Raw genomic sequence first — 12,952 nt, 5'->3', positions numbered from 1 at the left:
GAAACAAAAGTCCAAGTTTCATAGGACTGAGTAGATGAATCTCTCAAGGGATTGCGTTGCACTGCACAAGCTAAAAGTCATCCTTATGAACTCAAAGAGTTCGAAAAGTGTGCAAATTACTGTCTTTGGAGTATCTTTGGAAGCTACATAGGGTAGTAAGCCTTGGCGAGACCCACGGTTGAGAAAACAGGACAGTTTGCTAAGTAATGCGCAAATTCTTGGATGAGTGGCGACCCAGATGGAGCTGTGAAACAGGTGCTTAGTATCACTCCACCACAGACAAAGGCGATCTACTCTAAACCGTGCACGGGAGTGGGTGGTCACATAAAACAGTGCCTGCAAAAACGAGAAGCTTGTGATTTTTGTAGATTATGAATGATTTGCACTTGAGGATCGTTTATAAGCTTTTCATTGCCGCACATATGGCTAGAACTTCGCCATCGGTGTTGGAGTGTTTCCTGGATTTTTGAAAATTATGCTGACCAAAAATAGCGCTGCCGGCATTGTCCGAAGTTTCGGTAAAAGGGTCAATCAGAGAAAGGCACGTCTACTTTGGGGGTCCAGGTGTCCTCGATTTTTTTCTTATTAGGCGGCAAGTTTTTGAGCATCTCATCAAGCGATGCCAGAGCATTGACTGCATTTGAAATGTATGCATGCATGATTTTTTCCGATAGGACACATCCTGGGATTGATACGGATGTTGATATTACAGAAGAATACAAGGAACCGACGAAAATGTTATCTGTAGTCTTTGTAAACTGATATGATATCATTCTGGTAGGTTCTGGACAAAAGCGGAACTGGAAGAAGACGGTTTATAGCTCATTTAAGAAGTGCTCCATTGCGATGTCATACTAAAGACTATATGGTGTTTGGAATGTCCTCTCCGGTTGAGTCAGGTAGAACATCTACAAGCCTTTGTCTAAGAAGAAGTTTCCACAGGGCTCTTGGAGGAGGTTTTCAACGATCGGGAGAGAGTATTTTTTAATTATTCTTTGATCGCGGTGAAGTGGAGACCAGCGTGTCTCGCGGGGCACTAGAAGACCGGAGCGTCAGAGATTTAATGATGGTATGTGTTCGAGGTGAGGGAGAAGCATAGCCTGATGCGTCCATAGGCAGGGCATTCACACAGCAAGTGCCTCGTGAATTCCGTTTCTACATTACAGGAAATAAACATATCATTTCATATAGTTCCTGTTCTGAATATATACCCAGCTGTTGAATTATGGCCAGTCAGAGTGCCTACGAGTCTTCCTGCTTCTGACAGGAAAAGTTTATGGTGTCTAGCAGATCCTTGAAAATCGTTGAAGAGTATTTGGAATTCCTCGTCTGGGCGTAATTATCTCCCCCAGAATACGCGTACTTGGAAAGTTTTCTAATACTGAAACATCAGTTGATAACTCATCAGCTTCTGTAGCAGGATCAACGAGAGCCGAAAAATAGCTTGGCGTCTTTGGGTTGGGGAAAAGGTAATGTCGTATTTTGTCAATAGATGGCGACACTTAAACATGTCTTGTGTTATACTTATCGCATCGGGTCATACTATACGGCGATTTGAAGACGACAATCTGGGCTACAGGTGTCTCTTTGACAGTTTTATGATCGTACGTTTCAGTTTCAAGTTATAATGCGTCAAATATGGAGTGCACCAAGGAAGAAATTTGTCATATTTTACATTTTTACTACCTGAGAGGTAAAAATGCAACGAAGGCTGCCGAAAAAATTTGTGAAGTTTATGGGCCCGATACTCTAACGATTCGCACAGTACAGCGTTGGTTCGATCGATTTCATTCTGGTGTAGTCGATGTCGAAGATACACCCCGTACTAGTAGGCCAATCGTAGTAGAAACCGATAAAATCGTCGAAATTATCCAAGTAGACCGGCATGTGAGCATTCGCTCGATTGGCTAAGAACTGGGTATAGACCATAAAACTGTTTGGAACCATTTGCAGAAGATTGGATTCCAAAAAAAAGTGGATGTTTGGGTACCACACGAGTTGACGCAAAAGAAATCTCTTAGATCGAATCAACGCCTGTGATGCACTGCTGAAACGGAACAAATTCGACCCATTTTTGAAGCGGGTGGTGACTGGTGATGAAAAGTGGATCACGTACGACAATGTCAAGCGAAAAAAATAGTGGTCGAAGCGCGCCGAGCCGGCCCAAACCACTACCAAGCCCGGATTGACGGCCAGGAAGGTTTCGCTGTGTGTTCGGTGGGATTGGAAGGGAATCATCCACTATGAGCTGCTCAACTATGGCTAGACCCTCAATTTGGTCCTCTACTGTGAGCAACTCGACCATTTGAAGCAGGCGATTGACCAGAAACGGCCAATAGGAATGGTGTTGTGTTCCACCAGGACAATACTCGGCGTCACACATCTTTGATGACCCGCCAGAAGTTACGGGAGCTCGGAACGGATGTCCTTGTGAAAACTGGCTGTCTGTGTTTTTTTGCAAATAAGGTGGGGGGGGGGGGGGGATGTTGTCTTCTAAATGGCAATAAGTTTGCGGACAAAACGTCGCATATTTGACTTAAATCCGATACTTCTATGTTAAATAAAGCATCAAATTTCGATCACAAATACATTTCTTTTTCCCCAACCCTATATGAATAAAGAAAGCACACACTAATTTACAATTGAAAAGCGAAGAAAATAAGGCTCAAATTTACCATTTTTAACTGTCGAAACAACAAAGATTGGAAGAAAACCAACCAGAAGGTAATAGTTTGGAATCAAGAAGGAATAGGTGCTCATAGAATACTTCAAACTTAATATGATCTTAAAGATATCAACGGTAGCACCAAACCGAGCCTGTCATAAGTTAAGATACCCCTTCTAGACACACTGAGATTGAGGAGAAGGGATAGACGATATATACATCTACTCACGCAGCGTGCGCGTGGGCAGTACTCCGAAGAGAAGAATACACTCACGCCATGTATGCGTTATCAGCAGTGAACGTGTTAACAGCGGATTTCTGACGCCAAACCCTTGGCGAGTCAGTTTGTCAACCACATTACCAGCGATGTTTCGAGTGCCAGAAAGTTTTCATTCAGTCGGCCAAGTTTTAGCAGCAATTGATAGTAGCACCACAACAAGTGCCTTGATATGGTATTGCTACTTAGTGCTGACAACATTGTTTATCTGTCGAAACACATGGTGCTCTAAGGTGGCGGGGAGGAAGACGGGGCGGCAACCCTGTCGGCTAAACCAAAACCAAGTGGCCCAGGAGAACCTCCACGTGGTGGCACCGGGAAACGCTGTATCGCATTGGCTTGCCGGCCGTGATGCAGTAGGCGAATGCTCCGAGGCCTAGCAAGGGCGATCAGACCCGAGTCTGCACGGGGACTCATCTGAAGTGGCTTCGGTCACGAAACCTTACCAGGGGTATACTGGTACCATGGGAACCGAGGTAACCCCTGGACTCTTATACTTCAGGAGAATTCCTGTCGTATCAGAGTACAGCTCGGTTGGTTGCGGTTGGCCCCCTTGTGCGAGTTTCATGGTGGCTGTGCTCAAGCGAGAAGAGACCTTCGGGCCTCGACGTGGTGTTGCGTATCAACACGGGTGCCGTACTCCATAGTTCGGTAGAGATTTAGGTAATTCTTGCATCCAGTATGAATGCTAACCCATGCACTTGGTATAGACTGGTACCGTTGCGCTTGTCTCTGCGGGGCTCTGATTGTGGTCACAAAATCAATCTGTGCCTGAAAAGGGCCGTAGGATTAAGTCTCAAGACAGGTACCTACGTTAAACACCGAGGACTTCACTGTCGAAACAGATTCAATTGACGCAACCCCACAGGATCTTGATCTTTTAGTCCAAGAACATAACAAAAAACTTGATTTTTCGTATCTAAGAGCTTCTTTTACTACAATACAAACTAAACAATAATAACAATATCATAAAAATAACAAAAGTTTTCAAATAATTAGGCAGTACTTTGTAATTTTTTCCACTTAAACATTATCATAAAAACTTAACGTAGGAAATATTTCCCCCGGCTAGTTAACTAACGTACCATTCATCTATTTTATCTATCTTTATACTTACACACTTAGTGGCTTTTTTACATCTTCATTCATTGTACATTGCTTGGAATATCCACATTACCCACAAACAAACTAAAATTATACTAATATCCCGCGGTTTTTTTTTTTCATCTAAATGTATCAGCGATCCGTGCCGCAAAGTTTTCTAAAAGGTCACGTAGTCCACTATTGTTTCCGCCATGGAAATCCAGAACGTTGGCATAGATTTTGATGAAGTACGCGCGAACACATTTGAGACGTTCCTGGCGACTGAAATTCATTAAAAAAAGAACATTTAATTACATGAGATTCAGTCAAATATGTTAAGTATGTTAAGCATTTGCTGTGCGGATATAGATTAAAGCGATGAGTATCCTGCCATTTTATGAAACGCTTACATAAGGGGATCAAAACACAAAGAGGCCTCGCTATCGATATTTTGCTAAAACGCACGTGTGCGATGGTTTAGTTGGTTGAGCATCAGCCTCTCGATTTCCTGAGTTTGAATCTCGTTTTGTCATGGATATTTGTGTTTGGTTTTGTGCTGTCTCGCTGGTATAGGCTTACCACTTGTACAGTATTAAGTGTAATAATGATGAAACTGGTCTGCCTCATAGAAAAGGTCGAAGTGGAGTAGGCCATAAAGCGTGAATGTTCAGAGGTAACCAGTGCCCGGATAGGTATTACCTCTGTAAATGCTCGCCGTAGTGGAAGTCCCCGAGCAATATGCGAGAAAACTCCTTAGCAGCGGGAAAATCAAAATTGGATGGGTAGTATGCAGTGTACGAATGCGGATAGCCCCCACCAAATGCTGCACGTGTCTGGACTATGGTCACCAAGCGAAAACCTACAATGAAAGCAGAAGTTGAGTTCTCTGCAGGGATCATGGTGCGTCTAGTGAGAGCGTCGCACACACTGCATGTTTGGGATGGTATCCAATCTTTAGGGTGGAACTGGAAAGGGCTAGGGCACGAATGGCATGATCAGCATTTTACAAATTAACATGCACCGGAGTGCAACCGATCACCCTGGATTGGTGTTTAGGGATAGATTTTTTAGCGTTTACCTGACGCCGAATGTGACGATACCGGACTTTCGGCGCCGGCTTGATGCTCTAGAGGACGCCGTTTCAGACACGGAGGGGCCAATCTTGGTAGGCGGTGATTTTAGTGCTAGAGCCCTTGAATGGGGACGGACTCTGGAAATGGCGGCGAGAACCGGGCTCGTAGTTTTAAACACCGGATCCACGCCAACGTTTCGGCGCCCAGGCTGTGAAGGAAACATCCCAGACATCACTTTTGCGACGGAATCTCTGGCATCATCGTTGGACGGGTAGCAAGTCCTGAAAGACATCTCGGAAAGTGATCACGACAGCGTGTTAGCCTTTTCCATACCCCGGACGTGCCTCAGCCGTGACAAGCCTTATGAATACTGGTGGACGGCAGAAATTGCCGACCTACGAAGAGAGTGTTATAAGCTCCGCCGTTTGGCACAACGTTTACACGTGAACGAGGAAGCATAAAGGCACAGTATAGATCCTCAGAAAACGCGACAAATAAAAGCAAAGCTCGTGGCTGGCAGAACCTGCCCAACGAGATGAATGAGGACCCGTGGGGGCTTGGGTATAAGCTCGTGACCCAGAAAATCGAGGCTCTGCGGAGGCCCCGCATACTAAGTACCGGCCAGATGGACCGCATTGTACGGGCATTATTCCCCAGACGAGTTGATGTCAATAGCACTGAAAGCGTCGAGGATTTCCCCCTTTTCACAATGAGAGCTCGGAGAAGCGGTTCTCACCGTGAAAAACAAGGTCCTGATAGTATCACGGCGGAAGTTTACAAACTGGTGTTCCGCCAACAGCCAGACTTGCTGCTTGGGTCGTTCAACACTTGTTTGAAACAGGCCATTTTTCCGTGTCGCTGGAAGGTGGCTAGACTTGCGCGATCAATAAGGGAAAAGGAGACCCAGAGCTTCCGTTTGCATACCGACCGCTGTGTATGCTTGACACGGCCGGGAAAATGCTCGAAAAGCTCATCAGGAGTAGATTCGCTGAAGCGATCCACGGTGCCGGGTTCAGAACAGAGAGATCCACAGTGGATACTGTTATGGAGGTCGTGGATGCGGTTCATCGAGCCGAGGTACATAGCCGCCGATCTCAACGGATAGTGCTCCTCATAAACCTTGATTTCAGAAATGCCTTCAATTCTGTAAGATGAACAGATATGCACATTAGAAAACCCATACCAAGTGCCAAGCGATCTCTTGCCGATATTGAGGGATTATCTAAAAAAAAACGCTCCCTACTCTATGAGACGTTAGTTCGAGTAGGATGGAAATCACGTCGGGAGTAGCACAGGGATCCATCCTAGGGCCAGACCTCTGGAACGCTTTCTATGGTAGTCTGCTGAGATTCGATATGCCCGAAGAGTCGCGCCTGGTGGGTTACGCAGACGACGTTGCCGCACACACTGTTGAACGGTCACAAAGCAGACCTGGCATATTGATGCGACGGGAAAGCGGATGGATGACTGCTCACGGTTTAAGCCTTGCGCTTAAAGAAAAAAACGAAGCAATCATCTTGACCAGAAAGAGAATCCCGACCCTGCGTCCCATATCAATCGGTGAGTTGACTATAGAGTCAAAACCAGCGGTTAATTACCTTAGTTTAATGTTCGACTCGAAGATGAGCTTCTTCGAGCAAATCAAAGCTGCAGCGGACAGGGCTGCAGATGAAGTCTCGACCTTGAGTCGGCTAATGGCGAATATTGAGGGCCATATATCTACTAGAAGACGTCTCCTTATGGGAGCAACACAGTCGGTTCTGCTCTATGACGCGGAGGTATGGGCTGATGCCCTTGACTAGGAGGAGCATCGTAAGTGCCTTTCTCAAGTGCAGACACGGGGAGCTTTGCGAGTGGCATCTGCTTATCGAACTGTCTCAGAATCGGCCGTAATTCTGATTGCGTGAGTGATCCCTGTTGCCCTTCGTGTCAGAAGCGTAAATCTATCTACCGTCATAAGGGCGAAAACTTAAGAGAGGTGGTTGCCCGTGAAGAACGTCAACGTACCCTTAGCGGGTGGCAACTCTCTAGGCAAAATGAACCAAGAGACAAATGGACTGTGCAGCTCATGAACAATTTAAACTCGCGGCTGAGCCAAACGCACGATGAGATTGATTACTTCCTTACCCAACTTCTAAGTGGGTTTGGAGGTTTTCAGTCTTACCTGCACAGGATTGGGAAGGTGCGATCTTGTGATTATGTGTTCTGGAATGGAATGGCGGACGACACTGAACACACCTTTTTCTCTTGCGAAAGGTGGCACGACTTTTGTCAGCAGCTTTATGCGGAGACAGTGGATCTGATTGTCAGAGAGATGATGAAAAGCGCTGGCAGTTGGAGTCGTCTTGCGCGTTATGTTCGTGCTGTTCTTATTGCGAAGATTGAACTAACAATTCTCTTCTTCCCCTCCCCCCCGTTGGTGAAAGAGATTCCCTGACTTGAAGACTCCCAAATCCGGGAGATCGGAAGGGCTAGCCCGAAGTAAGGTGCCAACCACTTCCAGGTTAGTTCTCTGAAGACAGGGAGGTGTTTAGTTGGTAGTCCAAAACTCTGTGCGTAAACGCATTCACCTACCCCACTCCAAAAAAATAAGAGGCTAAAAGAGCTGCTCATAAAGCGCCTGTCAGTAGGTGAGACGACTAAACTACTTACGGACAAAGCTAAGACTAGGTGACCGTGCACTAGCTAACTGCTGCGCGAAATAAAGCAGTTGGGTGGTGACAGGGTCAGCACCGAGCCGTTACGGTCTTTGTGACTGCAGAGGCTTCCGGAAAGCACATGCGAATTCGGGATCTCTGGACATGTTAGCCGACATCGCAGATAAAATTCATGAGGTCCACGTGCAACCCATGGTTAGCGAGGTGTCTCGAGATACATCAAGTCAGGTGACTCAGCTGTAGCAAATGTTGGCAACATTAACAGCTACCATCGTTGAGTTGGCAGAGGCCGTCGGTACTTTGTGTTCGGGAAGTAGGAATAGATCCGCCTCTAGAAATGGGCGATCGGATAGTAAGTCATCAGAACCTTCGGCAAGTACCGGAGCATTTTGGTATCATCCCTGTAATTCCTCACTCAAAAAAACCAGACTTGCCGAGAGTTCTGGTGACTGTTACCGGAAATGTACCACCACATCGCCTCACAATCTACGACCTCTTGAGCCCGCGCAACTACCTGGTCGATATATGAGCTGAAGTCTCAGTTCTTCCTGCATCCCGGCATCATGATTTAATACCACAATCGTTGAAACTCGCGCCAGCAAATTCTTCGTCGATTCGCACATATGGCTACAGACAGGTAGACTTGAGCTTAGGACTTCGACGAACGTTTTCTTGGCGCTCTATTACCGTTCTCAAAAGTCATGGGATTACAAGAATTGGAGTCACGGCCTTAGGAGTTTGTGGCATCAAAACGGCGCACCAAAGCGCTAATTGGGCTCCTCAGAGCGGCCACTGATACCTATCTACCTACCCTACAAGAATTGGAAACCATAGATCAAAAAGTAAACTTGGTGACCACGAGAAAAACCTTGATAACGATGCGACCAAGGACTCGAGTGCATGTAGTAGATTTTATCAAATAACTACTTACCAGGCGGTATTATTTCGAGCATTCGCCCGTTCCATATACGCCCGTGTACCAGGTTCATATGGTAGGCTAGCCTTCTCGAGGCTGCCAGTTTCTGTTACATTCTGCCAATCACTCGTTGAATCGTTTCGCTGTCGTCTGCCTGGCACTGAAACAGGACTACTCCTGCGAAAATAATGAGTCACTTATTAGACTTGTTGCAGAATTATTTTTCGAGGACTTACTTCTTTTGGGGAGATCGATTCATTGACAAACTTTCGGTGGAAGACTTATGAGCTGCTGTGTTATCTAGGCGAGAAGCATTCCTAATGGGGAGAAGGACAGGACATTGTGATTATTTGCTCTCAAGAGTGAGTTTCTGACGTTACTTACGGACTGACATTTTCATCATCGAACACATCTGTATCCGCATCGATTATGACCATACTACTAGTCGAGCTTGACGTTTTCGTCCTAACCCTGCAAGCGTAAACTGTGGAATATCCGACTGGTGGCTTCATAGTCATGAACTTACCTTGTTGTATTTACAACCTGATAATCATCAGTTTCAATGTACTTCAAAAAATCGAAGCAAAAGAACAAGATCTCCTCAAGTTTGGCTCGTCTGTCGGGCAACTGATGACCAAACAAATACCAGTCATACGCAACCGTGAAATATGTTATCTCAGCAGCCGTTAATGACTTATGTATGAGTCCGTCCGCCCACAGTGATAAACGCACCAAGGATATGAAAAGCGGAGTACGATCCCAACCACTGATACAGTGGATAAGTATTCCCTTATTTAAATCCTGAATGTACTTCAGAATAATTTTCAAATAATTCTGTGTAATCTCGACTAGATCCCAACGCTTGTACTGGCGCCAATCAAACTGCAGCGATTGTGTGATTCGGTTGGCTGGAATGGAGATCTCAGCGTCTACAAAGTTTTGGTCCCAATCAAAGCGTATCTGGCGTGCTTCGTAACTGTGTTCGCGATAGATTTTGAAGAATTCACAACCGGGATATGGAATGGATATGATTTCAAAGCCTGCATAGCGATTCATTTCGTCAGCCTTTTCAGAGGATGAGACACTGTAACAAAATGGTTGGAGATACACATGTGGAAACCATGATCAAATGGAGGCGTCAGGGCAGGGATACTTACAACATCCAGAATTTTACTTTCTTCATCTCCACCATCAAGTCTGCTATGGCGCCAATGTCAAGCGCTTTCAGTAAGTCTAAGTCGTATTTGTAGACGGGATCGTTGTTCAAAACGGACAGGTCCAAGACTTCGTAGTCTGGTTGCTCGTCGGATGAGATCTCACTCGCTGGCCTGCTGCTGTAGGTACTGGAACTGGTTGTAGATACTTCGCTGTTGCTATTCCCATTGCCCGACTCTTTCTGAAGATTGCCATTCTTCTCACCTCCCCCAACTAGCTTCGAACAGACATTCCTAATTGTATCGCTGATATCGCCCACCTTCTGGGACGCTATTTCTAGTACGCGTCGACCACTGCTCTCCATGTTCAAGGAGACCGTGGACGAGCGGCAAATGTACTTTCCGCGGAACAATATCACAGGAACTGGAAACCGTTTTCGACATCTCGCAAATTTCGCCTGGGGAATTATTGTTAGCAGCCGAGATAGGTCTGTAGTGCCTTCGTAGATGGTCTCCTGGGCCGTGTGTTGTGGCGCGTTCAATTCCCGATCCAAAGGCAGCTTCTCGGATTCCGGAATAAGAATTCTCGCTGGATATTGGGAGCAGTGTTCACCGTGCAAATTCGGGAGCTCGATAACATCATAGTCAAGTCGAAGCAAGCGGGAACAATGCTCGATAATTTCATATTCCTGGAAGTAGAGAGAGGGAATTTAGGCAAACTGGATACCAGGAAATAACCATCCCAAAATATATGACTTCATTGGACCAATGGAAGCAAATGAAGGGAAAACAGAAGATTTTTCTATTAATACGGTTATAGGGAACGTACAGGTGTAACGGCCGCTGGAACTGTTATTTTTCTGATACTCATCGCCTCAACTCCAATACGGTTAACCCCTTCGAGTGTACCGTTAGAGCAAAATCCCGTTATCCGCTTAACTTCCCTGGAACCTCCAATTTGAGATAACTGGGCACTGGTCGAGCCAAACTAGATTGAACTCTAGCCTGATTCCACCCCATTCCAACTCGGATCTTTCGCGCCTTATTTACATCTCTCCACTATACGTTTTATTTACGTCGCAATTTATTGATGCTGCCCACCACCCACCTAATCGGCGACGTAGCTCTGGTCTCACATAGACGTCCGATTTCAAGATAAAAAAAAGATTACGGAATCTCAAGCACGACTACCCGCGGCCAGCAGCACCTTTCCACCTAACGCCCTTGTTTGCCCAACAGAAAGCCAGATCCTTACCGTGGTATCCTTTTCGCAGCCCCCGGCCGAGTAGGCATTTTGTTCGAAAAGTGTTAAAAGTCTCCCTAAAGGCGTCTCGCTTAGTTCGTTCGTTGTCATCACAGCAGAGAAACATTTAACTGTAGCGAATCTGTCTCTGGACCGAATCACAAAGGGAAAAAAGTACAATCGGAACGGTAAAAATACTATAGCGGGTCGCGCGTGGTTCTCACTCTTATCCTGTGAACTGTTCGAAGTGCGAAATGTGTGTAAATACTGAGCGGTCGTCACTTCCCTGCCGTGGCGTGGAGAGCAAAAAACTCGAGATTTTGACAGATTGTACATGGAAAATGTGCACGCGTTTTTGCGTGAGTGTGTATGTATTAGATTTTTTTAGTCCAATTAGAAAATATCAAAGCTGTCAAAGGCAAATAATATGTGAAGTCGGTCGTTGTTGGTGCCGGAAGTGCGTGATTTATTTTAAATTTGATTTAGATGTGAAAGATTTTCAGCGAATAACTCTTTTTGTCAACACAACATTAAAGCGACGTCTTGCCGCTTTTCAAAATTATGTTATTTACTACATTCAGACCAATAAAATAGTAATAATAATCGTTTGCGAAACAATTAAATTAGATCTGGGCCTTGAAGTGTGTTGAAGCACTTCATGCAAGACCGTAACGGTACACTACAGGATTATAGCGCCCTATAAGAGGCAATTTGACTCAGTTGAGTCGACTGGTATCCGACGTCAAATCACGATACAAGCCCAATAAAAGGTAAAATTAAAATATATTATTATATATAAATCGACTTCCAATTGGACGATTTGGTTTTACTTGGTTATAATCATCATCATCATCAACGGCGCAACAACCGGTATCCGGTCTAGGCTTGCCTTAATAAGGAACTCCAGATATCCCGGTTTTGCGCCGAGGTCCACCAATTCGATATCCCTAAAAGCTGTCTGGCGTCCTGACCTACGCCATCGCTCCATCTTAGGCAGGGTCTGCCTCGTCTTCTTTTTCCACCATAGATATTGCCCTTATAGACTTTCTGGGTGGGATCATCCTCATCCATACGGATTAAGTGATCCGCCCACCGTAACCTATTGAGCCGGATTTTATCCACAACCGGACGGTCATGGTATCGCTCATAGATTTCGTGATTGTGTAGGCTACGGAATCGTCCATCCTCATGTAGGGGGCCAAAAAATTCTTCAGAAGATTCTTCTCTCGAACGCGACCAAGAGTTCGCAATTTTTCTTGCTGAGAACCCAAGTTTCCGAGGAATACATGAGGACTGGCAAGATTGTAGTCTTGTACAGTAAGAGCTTTGACCCTATGGTGAGACGTTTCGAGCGGAACAGTTTTTGTAAGCTGAAATAGGCTCTGTTGGCTGACAACAACCGTGCGCGGAGTTCATCATTGTAGTTGTTATCGGTTGTGATTTTCGACCCTAGATAGGAGAAAGTGTCAACGGTCTCAAAGTTGTATTTTCCTATCCTTATTCTTCTTCGTGTTTGTGTTTGACCAGTGCGGTTTGATGTTGTTGGTTGATTCGTCTTCGGTGCTGACGTTGCCACCATATATTTGCCATAGCTTGCCTTCATTGATGTGCAGCTCAAGATCTCGCGCCAATAAACGCCTGCTCGATCTGGATGAAGGCAGTTTGTACATCTCGGGTGGTTCTTCCCATGATGTCGATATCGTCAGCATAGGCCAGTAGTTGGGTGGACTTAAAGAGGATCGTACCTCTTGCATTTACCTCGGCATCACGGATCACTTTCTCGAGGGCCAGGTTAAAGAGGACGCATGATAGCGCATCCCCTTGTCGTAGACCGTTGTTGATGTCGAATGGTCTTGAGAGTGATCCTGCTGCTTTTATCTGGCC

The 12,952-nt window shown here is 45.6% G+C and overlaps 1 protein-coding gene across 1 annotated transcript; it reads right to left on the bottom strand.

Moving 5' to 3' along the window:
• Positions 1–3,851: 3,851 nt before the first annotated feature.
• On the bottom strand, positions 3,852–11,425 carry LOC119661433 (myotubularin-related protein 14). The gene is made up of 7 exons (XM_038070778.1): positions 11,081–11,425; positions 9,829–10,514; positions 9,198–9,755; positions 9,056–9,142; positions 8,908–8,988; positions 8,687–8,848; positions 3,852–4,307 (listed from the first exon to the last, which is right to left on the bottom strand). Exons 1-7 carry the CDS (start codon positions 11,402–11,404, stop codon positions 4,166–4,168), a joined length of 2,040 nt encoding a protein of 679 aa, XP_037926706.1. The 5' UTR covers positions 11,405–11,425; the 3' UTR covers positions 3,852–4,165.
• Positions 11,426–12,952: the final 1,527 nt, after the last annotated feature.

The sequence above is a fragment of the Hermetia illucens genome, chromosome 1 (genome assembly GCF_905115235.1).
Source record: "Hermetia illucens chromosome 1, iHerIll2.2.curated.20191125, whole genome shotgun sequence".
In the NCBI taxonomy this organism is placed as follows: Eukaryota; Metazoa; Arthropoda; class Insecta; order Diptera; family Stratiomyidae; genus Hermetia; species Hermetia illucens.
The sequence above is the reverse complement of the archived record's forward strand: the minus strand, read 5'-3'. Positions and strand labels throughout refer to the sequence as shown.

Excerpts from the sequence above, each read along its gene's own strand:
- LOC119661433 (XM_038070778.1), bottom strand. The coding sequence starts at position 11,404 with ATGTACAATCTGTCAAAATCTCGAGTTTTTTGCTCTCCACGCCACGGC. Across the intron at positions 9,143-9,197 it reads CAGGTTGTAAATACAACAAG|GGTTAGGACGAAAACGTCAA; the intron begins GTAAGTTCATGA and ends TTACGCTTGCAG. Across the intron at positions 4,308-8,686 it reads GCTCGAAATAATACCGCCTG|TCGCCAGGAACGTCTCAAAT; the intron begins GTAAGTAGTTAT and ends AATGAATTTCAG.